At 51.9% G+C, this 23096-nt stretch overlaps 1 protein-coding gene across 1 annotated transcript; it reads right to left on the reverse strand.

Moving 5' to 3' along the window:
- Positions 1–22803, reverse strand: IGFBP5 (insulin like growth factor binding protein 5). Its single transcript, XM_017973710.4, has 4 exons — positions 21696–22803; positions 6390–6622; positions 5648–5767; positions 1–4529 (listed from the first exon to the last, which is right to left on the reverse strand). The coding sequence occupies exons 1-4, from the start codon at positions 22030–22032 to the stop codon at positions 4398–4400; spliced, it is 822 nt and encodes a 273-aa protein (XP_017829199.1). The 5' UTR covers positions 22033–22803; the 3' UTR covers positions 1–4397.
- Positions 22804–23096: the final 293 nt, after the last annotated feature.

Below are 23096 nucleotides of genomic sequence, written 5' to 3' on the forward strand. Positions count from 1 at the left end.
TTTGCTGGTTTGTTTTTTATTTCCTTAAGTACAAAACGCTAAACAGAGCAGAGCTCTTCCGCATTCAGGCGGTTTTTTTTTTTCTCACGAACTGGTTTTGTTTGTTGATTTATTTTTCCATCCATTTCACCAGTAAAGATTATCATCATTTATTTTTGTTTTTAAAGTTGAAAACAAAAAAGAGGAGAGAACAGAGCTATGGTACGTATGTATGTAAAACTATAAAGAACTACAGTTAATATGTGCTGTGATTATTGCTGTCTTCCAAAAAAAAAAAAGGAAAAGAAAAAAGCAACGTGAACAACCGGTAGGCGACTCGGAATCTGAAGGAATCTTGTCTGACAACGGTGCTATCCATGTGGGCTACTGTGTGACGGTGGCGGTGGAGGGGAGACTCCGGCTGGGGACCGGAGGCATGGGTGAATGGGCACAGGGAGGCTGGGGTCCCCTTCTCCTCGGACCCTCCCTGCCTTTTCTTTTCCCATCCAAAAGGATTTCCAGAGAGGAGGCCAGAGTCTGGGAAATGGCTAAACTGTATAATCCATTAGAAAACCAAGAAAGTATGTTTTAAAAAAGAAACAAAAGCCCAGGAGAAAACAGAAGTGGAGAAACAGTGCAACGAAACTCTTGCACTTTAGTGGTTTAAAAAACACAGACAGTACAAGACCCAGGTTGCTGGTTGGTGAAACCCCTGTCCCTCGTCCCTCCTCCACTCTGTAGAACGAAGCCTCCTCTCTCCTGGAAGCCGGACACGTCCTCTCGGATGCTACGGGGTTTCTTGTCCTTAGAGCGCTCTTCTCTGAGGTTCCCATCCTGGACCGAAACCCTCTCGGTGAGTGGATGGGTCCAGGGTACTGTCCCACCTTGAGGGGGGCTTGGCGGTTGCTGTGGCAGCCCTGTCTTGCTAACAGCTGGCTGGGGGGAGGCCCACCCTCTAGAGGAGGCCAGTCCTGTCGGGGTGCCGTGGAGGCCACAGAGGTGGCGGTGGGGAGATGGGGTGAGAGAGAAAGGGTGTCATCAGAAAAGGGCCTCCTGCACCTGCCTTCCTCCCCGTACGGGGCTGATGTCCCCAGGCCTGTCTGTCTAGGCCTGGCTGTCAGAGAAACGCTTGTCTCTTCCTCCCCAGGTGCCCTGCTTTGCCAGGTGGGTCAGGGCAGGCTGGAGGAAGGAGCGTCAGTCCTGGCTGGGCTTCCCTATCTCCTGGCAGTAGTGGGAAAGACAGAGGCATCTTCTCCACTGCCAGAGTGAGGCACGAGTCTAAAGGGGATGGGAAGAGACGTTCTGTGGGTGTGGGTGTGGGTGTGGGTGTGGGTGTGGGAGTGGGCAGCTTAGACCTGGAGCCATCGATAACCTGGAGTCCCAGGTCTCTGGGTGAGCAGACAGTTGACTAAAGGCCAGTCTGGAGTCAAGCTGCCTGCTGCTTAAACTGCCATGCTCACAACTTTCCAAACCTGCCTCCCTCGCTCACACCCTGCCATGGGGTAGGAGGTGCCATCTTCCTTCAACGCCTCCCTTCCCAGGGTTTCCCCACCCTGGGCTCAGGCAGACCTCCTGGGAGGCTCAGTTCTACGTGTGCATGAAGGCCCAGCCTCTCCAGGGAGTGACCAACTGCCCAGGAGCACCCCTTGCACCCAGAAGAGACTCACGGGTTTGGGTGAGCAGGCATGAACTTTGGAAACCGGAAAAGTCTGGTGAACTCACACCAGGCCTTAATCCCCAACCTGACGGCTGGCGGCAGAAAGCCAGTGCAAGGGGCAGAAGCCCGCTCAAAGTCCAGACACAGTGCGTGAAGAGAGAGCCCCTCTCCGGAGTCAGGTCCAGGCTGGGAGGAACGTCGGGGGAGCTCATAGTTCCTGGCTCAGTCTTTTCTTAGGGGAGTGGCACCCCAGTATCCGCTTGGCAGATCCTAGTTGGATGACTGCTCAAGATGCAAAGGAAGAATGGGTGGGAAGAAGGGTGCGAGGAGGAGGTTTGGGGTACTGGCCTAAGACATACAGAAATGTGAGTTGGGTTTAGGGACAGCTGTGCAGAGAGATGGGGTGTGCTGACTCGGCAGGTCAAGTCCCGTGCTGCCAGCCCTGCTGGGTCCCTTTGTCTCATGAAGATTGAGCACTTCTCCTGTCCCCAGCCAATTGTCCTATCCAGGGGCATCGGCCACAGTCCCCAGGTTCTATAGCCATAGGGTTTTCATGCGTTGAAGCAGATTTGCTTTTTTCTATTCCTCTTCATAGCCCCATGTGGGAGGCGGCCTCCACTGTGTCCTGCCATTAGCAAAGGGTGAAGAGAGCTGTGTCCACAGCACGAAGGGGTCTCCTGGCCAGTGTCCAAGCCCCCTTTCCTGGATATCTTCAGCCTTAGAGGACAGTCACAAGGCCACCACTGGTTGAGGAAGTCATTGGAGAATGGGATTTTTCTTGGTTCGGAATCTGGCTGCCAAGTGACAGCATCCCTGAATCCTGCGTTCCCTGCTTGTCCCAGCCTCCCTTCCATCCTCCACCCAAGGGAGGAGGCAGGGATGGGCCAGAATGGAGGAAGAGCGGGAGAGACTCGTGAGCCTCCACCCCTCATTGCAGGCTGAAGGTGGGTGGCGGAGCACATAGGCTTGCCTCTTCCAAAGCATGGCCCGTTTCTACTGATTCTTGTTCCTATCTGGCTCCTAAAGTCTAGCACTCTCCTGAATTTACCCACCTTCCCTGGCTCTATGGCCTGGATTAAGCTCATTTCTATTTTACAACCCATTCTCTCATTTTCCTCTCAATTCCCAGAAGGCATATAGGATGGGAAAGCTAAGGAAGGTTCTATTGGCTTTTCCCCATTTCTGCTGCTTTGCGCCAAAGCTAGAATGGGACAGTCAGCCCCCGTCCCTGCAGCCCTCTCTTCCTCCCCCGATCTACTCTGGACTGAACCATCAACCTTACTATTCTCCTGCATCTAAACCTTCTTACCTCTCCCTCTGCCATCTCTTCAGTCTCTCTCCTGCTCTGCTAGCATGGAGAGTGAGAGAGGCTTCCAAAAACGGAGGTTCTGTTCAGATGAAAGGAGAAGGTTGGGGCGGGATTGGGGGATCCGTCGTGGACTGTTGGGCTCATGCGGTGTGGTGTCCAGAGACTGTGACTTCCTGAGGGTTTAAAGACTGAAATGGGACTGAGGCTCATGCTGTGTGCACCACTGAGGGCTGGCCTGTGCCTGGCTCGGTGGGTGCAGAGGAACGCGCGTGGGGAATCACTATCAGGTCCAGCACTGTGCCCCACAAAACAGCTCAGTTTATTGCTTATGGGAAACTCTGCCTCGAGGCAGGCAAAAATGCTGTCACGGGTTGTATGAGGAGAATATGGGTTTTCTCAGTTTTTCCAGAATGAGGAAGCTCCTCAATGCCCTATAGGAACTACTTTAAAAAGTTAATGCAAACCTTTGAAAGAAAGGAAGAAAGAAAAAATAAAGAGAAACGAAAGATTTATATGCCTATATATGACTATATGGAGCCTTGTAGATAAATACAAGCCCACTTTTTTTTTCCAGCCTATCCTCCCCCACAGAGCCTGCTGTGCTACTTGCGAATTGAATCAAACGAGGGCTGAAACCGCACGTTTCCGTGTGCACTGCAGTCATCCTGGGAGAACAGGTCTTTCAATACTGGGGCATGTATGGCTTTCTCACAAAAAGTTTGCCTGGGGAGTGAAATATACACATGTATTTAATATTCATAGATCTGCTTCCGAAAACCTATCTAGCTAACGTCACTCAGTGATGAAGTTAGTTTGCTTTCAGAGGAATGGAATGCATTTCAGTTTTTACAAATTTGGGGAGCGACAACACTCTGCCCGGGTAAGAGAAGAGGAAGTTCAGGGGTCCTGCTGTCCATACTGCTGGCTGGAGGGGGAGACAGATCCGGGAGAGGCCCTGGCACGTTCTGTCATTTTCTTTCTCCCCCTGACCAATCAATCTATAACTGGGACACCCCGAGAGTGTCACTGAAGGCCAGAGCTGGACGTGAAGGTTGGGCCCTCCCTGGTCTCGGTGCCTTTCCTTCCTGCCTACCTGCTTGTCTGCCTTTTCCTAACGCTCTGTGTCTTTCTCTTTCTTCAACACAAACACTTCCTGCCCTTCTCTTCCTCTCATTCTTCCTCTCTTCCCTTCTGTTGTTCATTCAACTTGCCTCAAAAAGAAAATCATTTTAAAAGGGGGGGGTGTCTTTTTAACTTTTTGCATCTCTGTTGTTGCCATTTTCAAAGTTGAGCCCTTGCTAGAGATTCCGAGGTCCTCAGTTTCCTCAAATAGATAGATATATACTTTTCCCTTAAATGAGATGAAATGAGTGGCGTCCTGGGGTGGAGGGAGGCGCTGGCTGGAGTCAAGGCTGGGGGTGGGAGGGGTGAGGGGAGGGCGGGGGGGACGCATCACTCAACGTTGCTGCTGTCGAAGGCGTGACACTGAAAGCCCCCGTCCACGTACTCCATGCCTGGAAGCTTCATCCCGTACTTGTCAACACACCAGCAGATGCCACGCTTGCGGCCACGGGAAGGCTTGCACTGGGGTGAGTAGAGCAACAGGTGGTGAGGATGGCCACACCCTGGGCTTTGCTCCTCCCTGCCCTGCCTCTTCTCCAACCCAAGACAAGACTCTCATCCCCTGAGAGTTGAGGGTGTTAGACATGACCCTTGGGTTTCTGGGGTGTCCCCGTTTCCTGGAAAGACCCAGGGAAAAATGTGAATGTAGGTTTCAGAGATGGGATCTTGTTATGTTGCCCAGGTTAGGTCTAGAACTCCTGGGCTCAAGTGATATTCCCGCCTCAGCCTCTGGAGTCCTGGGATTACAGGTGTGAGCCACTGTGTCTGCCTTACAGTCCCTTTTTAAATGCTATCCATGCGAGTTCTTCCAACCTGAAACTCCGCAGGGATTCTCAATAGAGTTATGATCCAATAATTATGATGATGGTAATAATGAGGCATCACTTGTGCAGAGTTATCATGTGACATTTGGCTTGCAATAGGTACTGTTCTAAGTGCTTTACAAAGATCAATCACTTACTCCTCATCCTCCATTTTACACGAGGGTCTGGAGGCACAAAGATATTCCATGACCAGTAAGGAGACACAGCCAGTAAGTGGCAGAGCCAAGATTTGCCCCCGTGTGTCCTGGCTCTCACATTTAGATTATTGGTGCCCTTAAGGCAGCACCAGGGTCTCCTGTCCACCCCAGAGGCCACCCAGGCCTACCCTTCAGAAACTGCAGGGGTGGGGCCCAGCCATCAGCCATGCCTTCCAGGGATCAGATGCCCTCGGAAATCTGAGAACATTGTCCAAACGGGAGCCTGGCTGTGAAGGGACATGAATTGACTTCAGGTGGTACAGAGAGAAAATATGGTTTCAAGTCCTGAGTGTGCACTGCACCAATGATATGGGCTGTGAGAGGGTGTAACAGTTTCCTCTTGCAACAAATTCATGTAGCTAAGGTGATCTGTGGGAAGCAGTGGATTACAGCACAGGAGGGAATGAGGGAATGGTAGTGTATGAATGGGTATCTGAGGCCAGGGACATGTGAAGTGTTTAATGGTGGAAATCTCAGGCACTTGCTCAAGGCAGAGTTTTCCTGGCAGGTGCCATTTTCAGAGCCGTCTGAGCCTGGGAGCTCAGGGCAGGGGACATACCTGCTTTCTCTTGTAGAATCCTTTGCGGTCACAATTGGGCAGGTACACGGCGCGGGGCACCATGCGCGGGGTGGCTTTAAGTTCCTGCAGGGCAGCCTCCATGTGTCTGCGGCAGGGGCCCTGTGTGGACAGCGGGGTGAGAGGTGTGGCGAGACCAAGGGGAAACCACCCAGCTGCATTCACGAGTGGCCCCGGGGGATGGGAGGGCCAAAGGGTCTCTGGAGGACAATCACCACCCTTGGTCCTAGTCCTCTGCTACCCAGGATCTTTCCTCCCTGTCACCTGTCACATGTTCTGGGATCATACACAGCCTGCCTTTGGCCAGGTACGGTGCTAGACTTTCTCTTTTGTGCTACAGGCCACCTCCACCCCAGCAGCTTTTCTCTCCCACTGAGTAACTGAGTCCAGAGGTGCCCATGTCTAGATGCTCTGGGAGGATACTCAGCCTCTGCCTTGCACTGGACACAGCTGCAGGGCCCAGGCGCCCGATGTGTGGCCGCTGGGCTGGCACACACTCTGCAAATGAGCACCGCCCCTATTCCTGCTTCCTTGCAGGAGCCCTCAGCGATGACCAGTGTAAGCTCTGGAAACTCCTCCCAAGTCCTAAGCGGAGCCACCATGGTTGGCTGTGTCGGTCCTCTGCCACATCTAGCCTAGCACCTCCTGCTGCCACGGAGGTCCAATTTAGATGCAGGAAAAGGTCAAAAGCTGGGGAGGGAATGAGGGAATCCCCGAGATGCACCTGCTCAGATTCCTGTCTCATCTCAGGGGCAGCGACGACCCGGGAGTGGGCAGTGTTCTCGGCTCCCCCCACCAGCTTGGACTGGGTCAGCTTCTTTCTGCGGTCCTTCTTCACCGCTTCGGCCTTCAGCTCGGAGATGCGGGTTTGCTTGGGCCGGAAGATCTTGGGGGAGTAGGTCTCCTCCGCCAGCTCGGTGGTGGTGGGGGGCTCGTCGTGCTCACGGGAGTCTCTCTCTGCAGGGGAAGGAGCCAGAGGGTCGGCTTCTGTGGGCCAAGGTGCACACAGCCAGAGCCCAGGGCTGGGCAGTGCGGGGCGAGGGGAGTAATAAAAGCTGAAACAGATGTCTCTGCCCTCCTGGAGGACACCGTGAAAGCAGGAGATAAGAACCAGGAAGCAGAGGGAACGTTCTTTAAGTGGTGGGAAGTTTCTAGCATGCCCGGAGTTGAACAGAGAGTGCAGGCAGGAAGACCTCACAGAAAAGGAGAATTAAGGGATGATGGATCGGTGGGTGAGGATGGAGTGGGCTTTCTGGGAGCAGAAAGGCGGAAGGGCAAGGGAGGTGGTCCCGGCAAGGATGAAGGTGGTCGTGAGTGGTGTGCTTGCTGGGGGATGGCCAAATAGATGGGACGCGGCTGGAGGTGGGGCTGAGAAGTCGGAACCTGGGGATCTGGGCCCATGGAGGAAGATGAGGCAGCCAGGGCATGGATGAGAAGGACCAAGTCTGTCCCGTTAGTGAGACCTTTGTGCTTTCAGAGTTGCTGGATGTTGAGGTCTCTTTGGACCTGGGGGACCTGGGGAACCTCGGAGGAGGCGGTCCTGGGGTCTGGAGCAGTGGGTGGTGGGGACCTTCATAAAGAGCAGGAGGAGGGGAGAGGAGACCCAGAAGTATGGGCCTGGAGGGGACTGGCGTGGGGCCAAGTGGCATTTGGAGGCCGCGCTCCCATTCTGGCTCAGAACTGGCGCCACGCTTGGGGGTCTGGGAGGCTGGCATGTTGCTCGGCTCTGGACTGAGAGAGGCTGACAGCTGGCTGGGACCGGGGAAGTTATATATAGGAGTGGCTTGGTGACAGTCTATAGTTAGCTGGCTTTTGACCTTTAGAGAAGTAAGACTGTTCATGTATCTGTTGATCCTGAATTCCACCCGTCTGGCCTTTTCTTGGTGCACAGATTTCCTTTAAATTCTTATCTCATAGGCATCCATCCCTGGGTCCCCTTTCTCCTCTCAGCTCCTTGACCTCACCCAGCCTCAGAGGAACCAGAGTGGGGGAACGTTAGATTGTTGTTTCCAGGTGGGCAAGGTGTGGCCGGGATGCCCCACAGTGGGACCAGGTGCAGGGGTGAGTGGAGGTGAGGAGCCCTATCTTCATTACCCCCTTCTTTTCTCAAATACTGGAAAGCGAAAATAGAACTTTGAGTGACCTTAAAGAACTAACACGAGGTGAAAGAAAATCCTGCTCTCCACCCACTCCGTGATCACTGAGACTTCCAGGAAGAGTGACAGCCAGACTCTGGGATGTGGAACAGAGAAGGGGCAGAATTCAAGAATTCAAGAATTCAAGGGATGAGGTGCAAGGGAAGACGAGCCTTTTGAGAAGACATTGTTTTAGGCCTCTGGGCGGATGTAAACCCCACTCATGAGCTTGCAGCTCTGGGCAAGTTCCAGGTGTGAGCCAGGAAAGGCGTTTGGACACCTGGTCTAACCTGGTCAGAATGGCAGATGGCAGGGTGCACCCCAGCATCTGTTTCCCTCTTGGCTCAGGATTTGTCAAGTCTTATGAAACAGGCATCTGGTCTTTAAGGCCTTGGCAGAGAAGATTCCTGCCCTGAAGAAGCCTCCAAGGGTTTGCAGTGTTCCTGGTGGTGAGTTGTTTGGATATTTATTCGTAGGAAAGGAAGGGAGGTAACGACTGGAGAGGAAGATGATGAGGCGGAGAAAGCAGAGCGCGGTGGTGGGCGGGCTCCCCTAAACTAAATTCAACCCAAGAATCCTGGCACCCCTTCTGGCCTTTCACCCCCTCTTCCCAGTCATGTCTTGATGTCCCAGTATGCTGACTCTGCTCCATCAAACCCTCATCAATAGGGTGACATCCCTGGTAGGTGGAATGGGATTAGAGAGTCGTGTTGTGGGGTAAACCAACTTTTCTTGGTTGTAGGGCAAGTGAGATTGGCAGGAAGGAGAAGCGTGGCTGGCCTGAGGACTACGCACAAATGGAAAAGCTGGCACTCTGTTATCCGGTAACGCAGGCCCCACCCTGAGGCTCAGATCTTGGAGAGGAGGGATTAAGGAGAGGGAGTGCTAACCACTGCACAGAAGGGCTTTGGGGTTCGTCTTATTGAAGGACTGGAGCCGCACCTCTCAACCTCAGCATCACCAAGCCTTCAAATCCTCGAGAAGTACTTGACTACCGCTGGAGGAGGGGCAGGCAGGAAATGGTTGCTACTGAAAACCTGGAGGGGATTCAGATTGGGAGAGGCCTGGACCCCTTCCCCGATCAAGTGAGGGGAGGTGGATAACTGGATTAAGCGAGGGGAGGTTGGGGAGTGGGCTGGCCGCTGACCAGCGTGCACATCTCTGCATCTCCTTCAGTGGGCTGCCCCAGCCTGGCCTGGAGAGCCAGCACACTGTCACCTCTTCAAGGTGAGAGAGTCTGGGAAGCTGGCTCCTCTCCTGGAGCTGGTGTAGCAGCTCCTGGAATCCTTTCCTTAGGCGATTTAGTTCATCCCCCTGTGTCCAAGCAGAACTAAGTATCTATCTCTATCTCAGTGGTGCTCTCTCTAGCTCTTAACGAAATTTGAAAGGGGGGTGCCATTCCGTCCTCCTCTGGCTACCTGTTGGGGGAAGCTCTGTCCCTTTGGTCAGAGGGTGCCCTTCTCCAGCTGGCATTTCTGCCTACTCTCTCTCTGGTGGTCCACAGCCTTCCCTCAACAGTTCTTAAGACTCTTTACCTTTTGGAACTTTTTTTTTTTTGAGATGAAGTCTCGCTCTTGTCCCCCAGACTAGAGTGCAATGGCGCAATCTCAGCTCACTCACAACCTTTGCTTCCCAGGTTCAAGCCATCCTCCTGCCTCAGCCTCCTGAGGAGCTGGATTAGAGGCACCTGCCACTCCGCTCAGCTAATTTTTGTATTTTTAGTAGAGACGAGGTTTCACTGTGTTGGCCAGGCTGGTCTCGAACTCCTAACTTCAGGTGATCTGCCCTCCTCGGCCTCCCAAAGTGCTGGGATTACAGGCGTGAGCCACGGCACTCCAGCAGGACCTTTTCTAAGAAGTGCTGTGGGCTGTCACCCTTCCCAGGAGGATGGGGCTGTTGACAATAGTTGGACAAACCTTAGGGTAAATTTATTTTGACTGCTCTTAGTCTTCTTTGAAAGTATTCAAGTGCTGCCCCGGGGCCAAGCAACCATGTTACGAAAACAGAAAATGTAGATTCTGAGATCTCTCTTCATTTAAGGAACTCAAAACATTTCTGCAAACTCTCTCTTTTCCCCAGCCTCCCCAAGGCGAGGCTTTTGAGGGCACACCTTCCCAAACACACAAGCTTTCTGGCTGCTTCTGAAGAGCAGGCTTAATGTTTTGATCTGCCTCCCAGTTTCTGGTGCCACTTAACTCCCCCGTGGGACCTATTCCTTCGGCAGCAGAGAGTCCAGTGTCAGAGATACCAGTCAGGGTCTTGTGGTCACCTGTAGGCTCCAGCGAGACAGTGGAAACTTGGAGGGGAGCCAGGGCAGAACCACGGAGATTAAAGGGCTGGAAAGTAAGACTGGGGCTGAGTGCTAGAAGCAGCTGGCCCCTTAGCTGCTCTGTGGCCGAGTCATAAATAGGCTTTCAATTTTGGAAGGGTTTAAGTTAGATAAAACAAGGAACAAGTAGACTGGCTACTCTTGAGCTATTTCATCGAGAGAAATGAACTGAGGTTGCAGAAGGGATTTAGGGAGGGCACTGGGAGGACTTCCTGGTGAAGACTTCTGCAGGCGAACAGCAAAAGGACTCAACAGCCAGCTCCGGAACCTGTTTGACAAACAGGTCAATATCTCCATGTGGCCAGCAGAGGGCGCGGGAGACTGATGCCCACACAGCATGGGCTCACTTCTAGGGACTGGAAGAGTTTTTAAAATGTAGAATTCGGCGTGGTGGCTCATATCTCTAATCCCAGCACTGTGGGAGGCTAAGGTGAGAGGATTGCCTGAGCCCAGAAGTTCGAGACCAGCCTGGGCAACATGGTGAAACCCTATCTCTACAAAACATACAAAAATTAGCTGGGTGTAGAGGTGTGCGCCTGTAGTCCTAGCAACTCAGCAGGAGGCTGAGATGGGAGGATTGCTTGAGCCTGGGAGGTTAGAGGTTGAGGCTGAGGTGAACCATGATTGCTCCACTGCACTCTAGCCTGGGTGACAGAGCAAGACCCTGTCTCAAAGAAAAAAAAAATTCTGGAATTTGGGTGTCTTCCTCTCCTACTTCTGTAATAATCACTCAAATCCCTCCCCTCTGTGTGTCTGCAGCATGTATTTAAAGGGTCAGGGAGACAACCAAGTGAGGCCCAGAGAGAATCCATGTGCGGGAGAGTGAAGGCAGGTGAGGGAGAGGGGGCGGGGCTTCCTGGCGCATTCTGCTGTTTCTGTACCCTGCAACTGGAAAATGATTCCAGCCCTCCCTGCCCACTAAATGGCATTCTGAGAGGGTTCTGCAGAGGATGGGAAGGCGGAATGGTCAGCATCCATTTCTCCTGCTGGGATCTATGCAGGCAGGACCTTTACCCTGACAATCTTATTCAATGACTAAGGAAGGAGAGGATTATCATATTATCTGGGTACAGATATGGTGGGATCCAAGTCTGCTCTGGCTTCTGTATACTAGCTCCAGTCCTTCCCACTGGCTCTCTAAGGCCTCTAGCCCCTGCCACACTTGGGTGGCCACCTCAGTTCCTCTTTTATTCATAAGGCGTACCCCATTCGCTCCAGTGCAGAAGCATCCACAGAGGCACACACGGTACATCTGCTCCTCCCCACAGTAACGTGAATACATGCTTGAGGACCGCACTCTTCTCTATGTCCTGGCAAACACAGCGTCATGGGTCAAGCCCAGCTGCTTCAGACCCAGAGGTATCTTAGGGTGAGAAATACTATACGTTGCACAATTGCACAATGCATGCACCCTGCCCAAGCTCAACCACTTTCTTCAAACCTGCCCTTTTGCCACTGCTGTTCTCTTCCAGCAGAGGCAGGCACATGCTCTTCTGAAGGGTTCTGACCCTACCTGGCTTGCTAGTCATAGCAATGGATGGATCCAGGTGGAGACCTGCTGCTGCCTAAAATCTAACACCCCTGCCCCTCACTGTCCAGTCCTCTTAGTCACACCCCGGCACTATTAACAGCCTGTTCCTGGGCTGGTGTTAGTTTCTCACTCTATCTTGCTTGACCTAATAATCAAAGGTAAGAGAAAACTAGGTGACCCAGATATTGTGCCTTAGCTTACAAAAATTGATCAGACAGAGGCATCCTTGAAATTCACAGTCCGGGAAGAGTGTCGGGCTTTGCCAGGCCACCCAGACCCGGGGAGATTCTCCCATCTCCTTTTCTAGACAAAAAATAAGATGATGAGGCCTAGAATCTCTCTATGAGGAATGGAAAGCGCAGCTGAATTTCTTCTGGGTTTCATGCTAGTTCTCTCTGTGGAATTTAATTAGTCAGCTTCTTAAGGGCGAAGCTTTGTCATTTATCTTTGTCTCACCAGCATATAGTATCAATAAATAACATTTAAATGGAGACATGTGTAAATCAGCCCAAGAGGCAAAGAGAAGTAAGTCTGGAATATTTCTGTGATATAAGCTGGGGGGTTAGAGCCCAGAGGATGCCTTGGGAGGTTATCTCAGCCGTGCCCTGCACCGAAGCAAGATAACCCTCCCGCAGGGCACTGAGAGGCAGGCAGATGAGGATGATGGGTGTGGGAAACAGTAGGGGTGCTCCTGGATTCACTGGGCTTCTCTTTGGCCTAAGGCTACTCTATATTAATATACTACTCAATAGAGTAGCCAGTAGCCAATGTGGCTATTTAAATTAATACATATCAAATAAAATGAAAAATTCAGCTCCTCAGTCGCTCTAGCCATATTTCAAGGACTCCGTGGCCACTTATGGACACTGAAGAGCTAGCACACTTCCGTCATTGCAGAAAGTCCTACTGGTCAGCGCTGGCCTGAGGGCACTGATCTGTGCCTGCGTATGGATGAAAATACTGAGGCCCGGGATAGAATGTTCTGCAGTCCCCCTTCTCCCTGGCCTTGTCCCTAGCCAACCTGCAGCCGCCAGCCCCTTCCTACCACACAAGGCTTGTGGAAGCGTGAGGGATTGACCGCTCAGTTCTAAGAAATGTAAGGCATGTCTCAGTCTTGTGAAGTCTGTTTCCCAGCTGTGGATGTCAAATGACTCTACTGCACTTGTGGGTCTGCATTTGCAGGAGAAAGGCCACAGGGGTGGCGGTGGGGGTCGGGGGGGTGTTGGCGTGGGGTTGGGAGGGTGCCTTCCAGGGAAGTGGCATCATTGCTTTTCCTACCCCTCCCATCCCTGACCAGCATCTGCCTGGCACCAGTCTCCGTCTCTCAGAAGACAGTGTTTTGTAGCTGTTGCTGTTTTTACTCTATAGTCAGTAACAAGCTTGCATGTTCTGGGTTTTTTTTGTTTTTGTTTTTGAGATGGAGTCTCATTTCTTTCCCTAGGCTGGAGTGCAGTGGCATGATCTCAGGTCACTGCAACCTCCACCTCCCTGGTTCAAGCAATTCTCCTGCCTCAGCCTCCTGAGTAGCTGGGATTACAGGCATTTGCCACCACACCCGGCTAATTTTTGTATTTTTAGTAGAGATGGGGTTTCATCGTATTGGCCAGGATGATCTCGATCTCCTGACCTCAAGTGATCCACCGGCCTTGGCCTCCCAGAATGTTGGGATTACAGGAGTGAGCCACTGGGTCTGGGCCATTCTGGGTTCTTTTTAACCTGAATTATGGGCTTAGGAGAAAATGAGCACTAAACTTCCAAGAGAAAAACAAACCCCCAAAGCTGTCATCCTAAAAAACGGTAGTAAGATCAGAGGAAAGCCAGGAGGGAGAACCTGGAGGGGAGTTGAGCAGATTCAGAGTCCTGTTGACCGGATGATGAGGGCTATAGTCTTACTCAGCTGAGCTCTTCTACCCCATTTTAGGCCAGGAGAACGAACATGGTTAGGTACTCTAAACCAACAGCAAAGCTGGCCAGGTTGGGAATATAATTTCTGTATCCTGACCAGAGAAATACACCATGTAGTATAGTGGGTAACGATTCAGAATCAGGAACCAGACCACCTGGGTTCAAGTCCCAGCTCCGCCACTGAATAGGTACAACCCGTGCCACTCTAAACCTTCAGTCCCCCTTTCTGGGAGGAAGATGAAGCTGTTGACTATGGCTCAGTAAACCTTGGTGCACCTTCGGTAACACGGCAACACTCTATTTCTACATAAAATAAAATATTAGCTGTGTGTAGCAATATGTACCTATAGTCCTATCAATCGGGAGGCTGAGAAGGGAGGATGGCTTGAGCCCAGCAGTTGGAGGCTGCAGTGAGCCATGATCGTGCCACTGCACTCAGCCTGGGTGACAGAGTGAGACCTTATAAATGAATGAATAAATAAGCAAACCTTGGTGCGGCTTTACTTTGACCTTACTTTCTTCTTCCTCTCTCCGATTCGATTTTCTCGCCTGAGTTATGGGGAGGATGACAATGGCCCCTTCTCGGTAGGGTTATTCTGAGGATTAATCAGGGTGATGTGCACTAATTCACTCTCAGCACAGGTCTCTCTGCCTTTGTAGCGCGCTGTTCCCTCTCACCTCTCTAGTTCCAATCATCAACTAAAAATTCGGTTGCTGTGGTGCCTAGTTGGCAGAGGCCTACTTGTAGCCCACAAGATCTCAGGCTCCTTGGACTGCAGGAAGTTCTGCCAATTGTTGGCTCACCCCTTGTGTCTGGGGGTCTGTTGGCCAGTACCAGGTGAGGACTTGGCACAGTGCTCCGGGGACCCGTCTCCACTGAGAGAGCTCCCCCTGGAGTCCTTCCTCTGCCTAACCCCATTTCTTCATGCTGTGTTAAGGACACTCACTCTCTTTCCTTGAAGATAGAGAGAGAAAAGGGGGTCCACCACGCTCCACAGTGTAGATGCCACAGGTGGGAACATGTCGCCTCACAGAGTAAGGGGCTGACATCCGAATTAACACCTGCCAGGGACCAGAGGTAAAGAGAGGCTCCTCCTTGTTTTTCTTTTTTTCCTGATGCTAAACTAGGATTTGGGGCTGTGACTCCAGTTCACATTTCTTGGTCCCTGGGAAGCAGGTGGTGATAATCGTACCCATAGAAAATACACCCTTATGTACAACTCTCTGGGTGAGAATCTCCAGTCAAGCTTCTTTTGGAGTTGGGGAAGGGGGAGTATGCTCAGTAGAAATGTCCCTGTCTGTTTCCCATACACACCCCAAATGAGAAGGTAATGGGGGAATAGGTGGGGAGCAGCCTCTGGAGGAAGCGCTGGGCTGCTTTTCACCTGGCCACTTTTCCATCATGACCCATCACAGCCATTTCAGAACACTGTGGTCAACAGCTAAATTTCCCAAAGTCCTGCAAGACCAGAAGGGGGCGGCAGGGAGCAAGACGGGTTTACACTTCTCTCCCCAGACCCCTGAGAAGGTGCCCAGGTTCTGCTAGGGACCAAACAAGGGAGTCCCGTCTGTCAACGAAAGCTGAGATTCCTCTTTTTTGACTCTTTGGGAGCAAAAGGAAAGAGTGGAGACAGCAGTTCCCTTCTCAGGTGAGAGAGGAGTTTGCTGGTAGCCACTAGCCACGTGCAGATCCACACTAAATACGTGACATGTTGCCCTGGCAACTGAGGAACCACATTTTACAATGTATTAATTTTAATTAGTTTAAATTTAAAAACAGATACTCGACTCAGTTATTGGGAAGATTTTAAAGCATGTTTGGGATGCCTCAGGTGTGTGAATCTGCTTTTTCAACTGTAAATTTTATGAAATCTAAATACAGATCAAGTATTTCCCATGAAAATGTAGTGTCTGAATTGAGATGAGCTGTGTAAGGGTGAAAGACATACTGGGTTCCAAAGGCTAAATATGAAAGAATGTAAAATATCTCCTTATAATTGTTTTATTTTGAGCATGTGGGGAAAGAGTATTTTGGATATATTCAGTTAAAATGTATTATTACAATTAATTTCTCTGTTTTTTAATGTTTTTAAAAAAGATGTGGCATCCAGAAAATTAAAAATGACAAACATGGCTTGTGGTATGTTTCAGTTGGGAGTGCTGTTCTAAATGATCTGTAAGAAGTCATCCTGGCTGAGGTGACAGAGGAGTGTCACAGCAGTGACGGCACCATCTCAATGGTTTGGGATAACTGGAATCCACATAAAACAACTCCGAGAATCAGCAGAGATCATCGGAGGCCTGGCTCTGAGCGCAAATTCAGTGAGGCTTTATTTCAGGCCAGGCTAAGGGGCCTGATGGTTTAGGTTGAGGGGTCAAACATGAGATCACTGATGTAGCTGAAAACGTTCCCAGGGTTCACCTGGCAGGTCTGGTTACTGGGAACCAGGGCACATCTTATGTGCCTCCTTCCTGAGCATCCCCGAAGAAGGAGTTGCCACAGCCTCCAGGAAGTATTAGAATGGCTCTCAACACTTCCCACAGCACAACTGGAGGTTCCCAGTGGCCCTCTGGAACCTCTCATGCTGAAAGACTCTGGCATACCTGCCTATGACAGCCAGGGGCCCTGCCCTCATGCTGTCTTCCTCATCGGCTTTGGCGGTTTATGATTTTCCTTCTCTCCCTCTGATGCGGAACTTCCCTAGTTACCCCACCCTCCCTTGATCTCTGCTTTCTGCTGGCACCAAGAGAGGACCGTGCTGTTGGAAGCATGCCACTTCTGTGCCGTGTTCTTCAAGACCACGGGCCACTGCACAGCCCACAGGCAGCCAGGACCTGCCTGCCTCTCCACATCAGGAGAGCTTCCTGTCATGCAGAAAATGAGGACTGGCTCATGGACCTGAAGGCTGGGCTGAACACCCCTCCTTTATACCCTCCTGGTTCTCTTTCCATGACCAAACCTCGGGCCTAAGCCAGACTTGTGTGCAAGCTTGTGTAGGTAAAGGGACAGAAGGGAGTATGAAGATAGGAGAGTGTGGCCCTCTCCACTTTGGGGCTGCTTTACCCCTTTTCCTACTGCCCCTAAAACAGAACACCTTCAGGTTGTGCGTTCTTATGTCATGTGATGATAGCATCTGGCCGTGTTTGCCAAAGGCCTCCTGGCAGGTTAACCCACGCCCAGGCGAGAGCCCCAGTGACTAGCGGGAAAGCCAGGAATGGCTGGATGCAGCGCTGGGGCCCCTGCGGGGAAGAACTCTGTCCTGGCCCGGTGTCTGCCTCTAACCCCGCTGCCGTATCATGGGCAAGTGACTTCCCACTCAGGGCCTCAGTATCCTCGTCCTAAAACTAGAGCCTTGACTGTGATGACGGCTGTGGGTTCCTTCCAGTTTTAAGGTTCTTTGGCCAGTACCCAGACAATTCTTGGAGAGACACTAGAACTGAGCTGAGCTGAGTGGCAGGCAGTAACTAACCTGGTTAGGTGCTTTACACTAGCGGCAAAGCGGCCAAGGTGGGAATGTCACCTCTCCCCTCACAGAGATGTTCAGTCACTCCTCTGGACTTATATTTTTTTAAAAGAGAGAGAGAGAAATGACATTATAAAAGAATTTATGGAAAGAAATGAAACTGGAAATAAAAGAGGGGGATTCGTTGGTATTCGGGGAGGGGAGTGGAAGCCTACACTGCCTTGTTTGATTATTTATTTTTGCAAATGTGTAATCAATGTGTAATCAATCTTACTGTGTTGAATAACATGTCCAGATTACATGTTACTGTAATGATGTATCGGATGGTCCCTGGGAATTGCAGCTTTTAGACCAACTGTAGTGACAAAGCAAATGTGAAACTAAACAAAGCCCACCCAGTCACCTGCCTGTCTCCCAGGCGTTCTCCCGCCCTCTTCCTTTCGGCTCTGGGCCCTGGTTGGTACTTGCTCTTTATGGGCTTCTTCCAGTTTCTGGAGGTAGTGGGTCTGGAGTGTAGTGATCCCTTCTCCAGAGTTTTATTTCCACACACTAAATATCTTCAAGTTCCATAGGCATTACTCAGGTACAAAGTAGAAACTTTAGACAAATTTGACCTCCCCTTCCCACTGGCTTCTTCTTCACTCCATTAAGGGGCCCAGGACTTCTGCAGGGAATCCCTGCTTCCGTGCCCTTTGCTGTAACCCTCATGATGACCTCTGGCTCCTAGGGTCAGCCTGGTCCTCCCTCTGCAGCTGTAGGTCCACCTGCCTGCTCAAATCCAGCCCAAGCCCCAGGACTAACTCACAGCTGTTCTGACTTAAAACTCAAGCTCTCAGGGGATGCCTTAGAGTTGGTGGAGGTGGGGAGATGGAGAGGATGAAGGAGATAAAGGGGGGGGAGATGGAGAGGGGTTGGGGGAGGGGGGATGGAGAAGAGGAATGGGGGAATGCAGAGGGGTGGAGAGATGGAGGAGGGTATGGAGAGGGTGGGGGATGAAGTGGGGGATGGAGAGAGCTGGGGCGTGGAGGAGGGGCTGGGGGATGGAGGCAAGGTATGAAGAGGGGTGGGGGGGACAGAGAGGTGTGGAGTGGGGGGATGGAGGGAGGGGAAAATAGGAGGGAGAGGTGAGAAGGGGATAAAGAGAAATGGAAAGAAAATGAACTCTCACAAGGGCTAACTTCGCTTGTTCTTCCAGCCTGAGCTGACACAGCAGAAAAGGGGGTGTGTGGCGGAGGTGGCGAGGAAAGTCTAGTTAAAGCCCCATCTCGTTTTCCCAACTCCCGTTTTGGTTGGCTCAGGGCACAGCCATCCTCTCAAAGAGTTGTTTCAGAGGGAGGGGGTGCGGGCGGGAAAGGAATTTGGCTCCTTCAGTTTTCCATGGTCTTGCTCAACCCAGACATAAATTTGGCCAATAAACCTAACTCTGGAACTTGACTTCAACATGGCATTTTAGACGAGGCTTGGAATTGAAGCCAGCCCTCAAAGAAGCAAAGGCTGAATTCATTTTTATTTAGGTAATGCTTTTGCTTTCTTTTCCAGAAGGCTATTTTTTTTTTTTGGTCCCACATTGTCTCATTTCTTAATGACAGAATCCAAGGCTCCCTACATCTCAAACTGACTGTCTGACCAGCACAGAGGAGACCTCTCCGACACTGGCATCTATACTAGGGACCAGCTCATCAAACCTCATTCCCCACGAAAACGCCAGAAACAAAACCCACTACTTCCTTGACTCCTTCCACTCACCCCATTCACTGAGCTTTGACCAACAAATCACTCCTGTCTTTCATCTCCCTTAAGCCTCACACACATATCTCTTTTTTCCATATCGATCTCTGCGCCTGAACCGGCCAGAATGACATGCAGAGCCAGGCTCATTCTCAGCACCGGATTCTCGCTCTCAGCACTGGGTTCCTCGATCCCACTCCCTCTTCTGTTGCTCAGCAACCGCCTAGCCAAACACCCGCTTCTCGTCCCCCCTTCCTCCCAGAGGCTTTGACTGCCTGCCACCTCACTCTCTTCTGCTCCCCACTTCTGATTCCAGAAATGCACCTTTTTTTGTGTTTGGTTACATATAAATACATATAATGTAGTATATACCATAAATATGCATTACATAGATATAATATGTCGTGTGTGTGTGTGTGTGTGTGTGTGCAACTGCGGGAGGGAGGGGAAGAATCCATTTCTGCAAGCTCAGATTTTGGGGGTGGGAGAGAAGGGAGGTGCGAGGTGGATTGGGAAGCAGGAATTTTGGCTAAAGGACCAAGAGGGCGCTCTCCCTCACTCTCTTCATTTCCCTCTCCTTAAGAACGGTCTCTACACCATCTCCAACTTTTGGGAATCCATCCAATGGTTCTCCGGCGAAAAAGGCCCTCTCCAGGAGCGCCCACTTCCATCCCATTTGTCCGGGAGGAAGACGTCGGCATCAGCCGAGGTGGAGCGCCGCCAACCCGCAACTGCAGCGGGCCGGGCACCTGCCTTCGGCTGGGTGGAGTCCTAGAGGAGCGCTTGGGAGGGGGCGGGTAGGAGAGGCGGCTTCGGGTTGGCCCAAAGGCACTCAGATGGTGGGGGTTGAGGAACGGGAGGCAGGGAATTCTACCCGGTATCTTGCTTGGGACTGGTGTCGTGTGTGTGTGTGTGTGTGTGTGTGTGTATGTGTGTGTATGTGTGTGATGCGCACTTCGTGCTCGCCTAGCAATTGCGCGCGCGTGCGCCCTACGTGCACACCCTTCACTCTCGCCACATCACACTAACGACACGCTTGGCAAATAAGTGGAGCCAGGATGAGGCTGAGTGACACCTTAAGTACTTTCGGTGTGACTGGATTATTACCCAGGGCGGTCGCTTCCAAGCCAGGAATTCAGTTAATTTTTTTTCTCTCCGCTAGGCTTTTCCAAATCCATATCCCCTGAGATGAAGGCGGGCAGGACCATATTTGATGAGTGGATTTTAATAAAAATAATTTCACAAGCTGGTCTCTGGGGTTCCCAGGGCCTGCATGTCCTCCCCTTTTCCTTTTTTTTGCAGGCTGCAACCTGGAGATCGACTATCTCTGGTAAAGCTGGAGGGGCTGGCGCCTGCGTCGCTCAAATCCTGCGGAGTTTGCAGGGTCAGAGGCTGAACACAGGAAGCTCTCTGGCTTCCAGGAAAGCGCGGACGCACTCCTCTCCTGCACTATTGCGACTGAAGTTTGCACTTCAGAAAGCTTTTGTTGGGGTGCTCGTGAGTCATGGAAAGGGACAGGGAGGGAGAAGGGGATTGTCCCCGTAACTAAACTACGCCAAATGAACATTGTTTAGTCAAGTTTTAACTCCTTTTGGAGAGAACTAATAGCCAGTTTGACGTCTTAGAACCCAAACTTTTATGTAGTTTATTTAACTGTTTTTTTTTTTTAAACTAAAGATCAGGTAACTTTCCAAAAAGAAACTCAGTCTAAGGGGGCAGAACTGTTCTGATCGAACAAGTAGCTGTGTCAATCATTTCAACCCTAGACTCCCGGAGTCGAGAATTTGGGGCGGGGCAACGCGGGGGCGGGGCTAACGGAGGCGAGGCTCCCAGTGCTTAGCTTTTCTGTCTCCGCCCCCTGAATTTTGCATTCGGCGTTTCCTGGGCCCTCTGCACTTGCTCCACACCCACTTGTGATCTGGTTTAAGAGATTGGGGATGGGGGATGGGGGGATTGCGGTGGGAGGAATTGTAGGGGTGAAGGTGGGGGTGGTGCCGAGAGTGTGCCTAGGCGACGAAGTTGAACGGTCTGAATTTCACATCCCCTTTTGCCTCCCAGCCCTATGTCCACCTTTCATCCTAGGTAAAATCTGAACTGAAAAGGGGGAAAAAAGGAATTAGATTCAGGAACGATCACCCGGCACAGAACACCAAACCCTTCCTTCCCACTCTTCCCCACCCCCACCCAGCGCCCCCGAGCTCCTAAAGTATTTTTTCCCTTTCTGTGATAAAATAAGTTATTTTGCAGTTAAATATATTTTACCATCTACCACAGGCAATCATCTTCAATCAAAAGCAATGGCTGTGCACATGGGAGGAGCTTCAGGGCTCCCACCCGAAAGGCATTAGCTACCAACGATGTGGGGGTGTCTGTGGTGTGTGTGCAGGGGTGGAGGGATAGAAGCGTCTGGAGGCACGGGGGTGGAGGGGCCAAGAGGGACAAAGGTGGCATTAGCTCAGAAGATGGGTAACGCCCCTCTCTCCAGGCCCCAATTAAAATAATATTTTAACAAAAGTGATTTTTTCCCCAAGTTTAGAAAACTACGTGTGCGGGGCCCGGGTGGGGGTGATGGAGGAGGGAGCTGATATTGTAACATGCACTCTTTGAGACTGGAATACGGTACCAGGGGATTTGGACCTTGTGACTGAATAGGAGCTCCGAGTCTGTATTCGGACAGAGCTGGGGTGGAGGAGGAAGCTGGCAAGGTGTAGGGAGGAGGAAGGAGAAAGAGCGAAACCTGGGGTAGCCTCGGCGAGACAGTTCCCCAGGGTAGCAGGATCCCCGGGGCTCCAATTCCGAGGTGCAGGGACCCTCCCCGACCACTCCCGAACTGCAACCCAGCTCGAAGCCACTTGCTGCGCAAAGCGCGCGGGCCCCGCCGGTCCCGTGTCCCCCACCCTTGCGCCGCGTAACTGACTGGCACACGGAGCGTGCTCACCGATCTTGACTTGCTCGCGGTAGCTCTTTTCGTTGAGGCAAAGCCCGCGGCCGTGCAGCAGGGCGTGCAGCGGCTTCTCCTCGTCCTGCCGGGGGAGGCAGCGCAGCCCCTGGGCGCAGCGCTCTGTGTAGACGCCGCACGACTGCCCCTCCGCCAGGGCGCAAGTCATGCAGCAGCCGCAGCCCGGCTCCTTGACCAGCTCGCAGCCCACGGGGCTGGGGGGGCACACGGATAGGGCTTTCTCGTCGCAGGGCTCGCAGTGCACTAAGGAGCCCAGGCTCTGGGCCCGGCCAGCACAGGAGGCCAGCAGCAGGAGGACCGCGGTGAGCAACACCATCTTCTCAGTCGCCCCCTTTACCTCCGGGTGGGGCAGGAGATCGACAGTGCAGGGGTAAAGGGGCCAAGAGGGCTCCCGGAGATTTTTTTTGTTTTTGTTTTTTTAAATTTCTGGCAGGTAGAGCAGGTGCCCTCCCCCGAGACACTTGGAAAAATGTAGAGCGAGATGGAGGACTGGGGTGCCTGCGATCAAGTCCCGGTTGCAAGAATTAATAAAGCCTTGCAACAGGTTGGGGGAAGCAGGGCAGCGCCAGGTGCACGCAGCGAGCTGAGGCCGGAGAAACCCTCGAGCCTGAGCGGGTCAGAATTATAGGTGGAAAAAAGCCACAAAATCGTTCACCCCCAAGCAACCACCGAAATAATGAGCTCGGAGGCAGTGGGGATGGCGTTGGGGGTGGGGGAGAAAAATGGATTTATTTGGAAAATTTTTGCTTAAAATCTAAAATACACCGAGCTGCTTTCTAAACCTCAGCGGCCAGCGATGCGCGGCGCCGCGGAACAGGTAAGAGGCGTTGGCTGCAGCCGAGAGGGTGGGAGAAAATGTTGAAATCAAGAAAAAAAAAAAAAAAAAAAAAACCCCAAAAACCTCAAACCCTAACACCTCTTTTCTCCCACTTTGCCACCTCCTCTTCGAAATTCGCAGGTTCTCCGCGAAGTCCGAAGGGTGAAAACGGAGGAGAGGGTAACCAAAAGGAGCAAAAAAGGAAAAAGCCCACACTGCTTTGCAGCTCTTTCCTAGCTCTTTTCCCCTGCAGAAGTTTCCAAAGAGACTACGGGGCTCCGGGCGAGCAGGCGCTTTTAAATAGCCGGCCCCTGGCTGCCAGCCAGTTTGTAGATGCAATTTGAGCTACCCAACACCCAACCCAGGCAAGGATGCCAAGGAGCTTTGCAGTACAAACTCACACGGCGTGGGGGTGGGGAGAGGCCTTCTAGACACAAGGGGGCTCTCCCCTTCGCTCCTGAACAGGGCCCTCCTCCCCGCGGAGTGTAAGGAAGGGGCAAGAGGGACAGGCTGGGGCTACTGAGAGTGGGGAGGAGGTGGAGGGGTTAGTGGAAGACAGGAGT

Source organism: Callithrix jacchus, chromosome 6 (assembly GCF_049354715.1).
Source record: "Callithrix jacchus isolate 240 chromosome 6, calJac240_pri, whole genome shotgun sequence".
Classification (NCBI taxonomy): domain Eukaryota; kingdom Metazoa; phylum Chordata; class Mammalia; order Primates; family Cebidae; genus Callithrix; species Callithrix jacchus.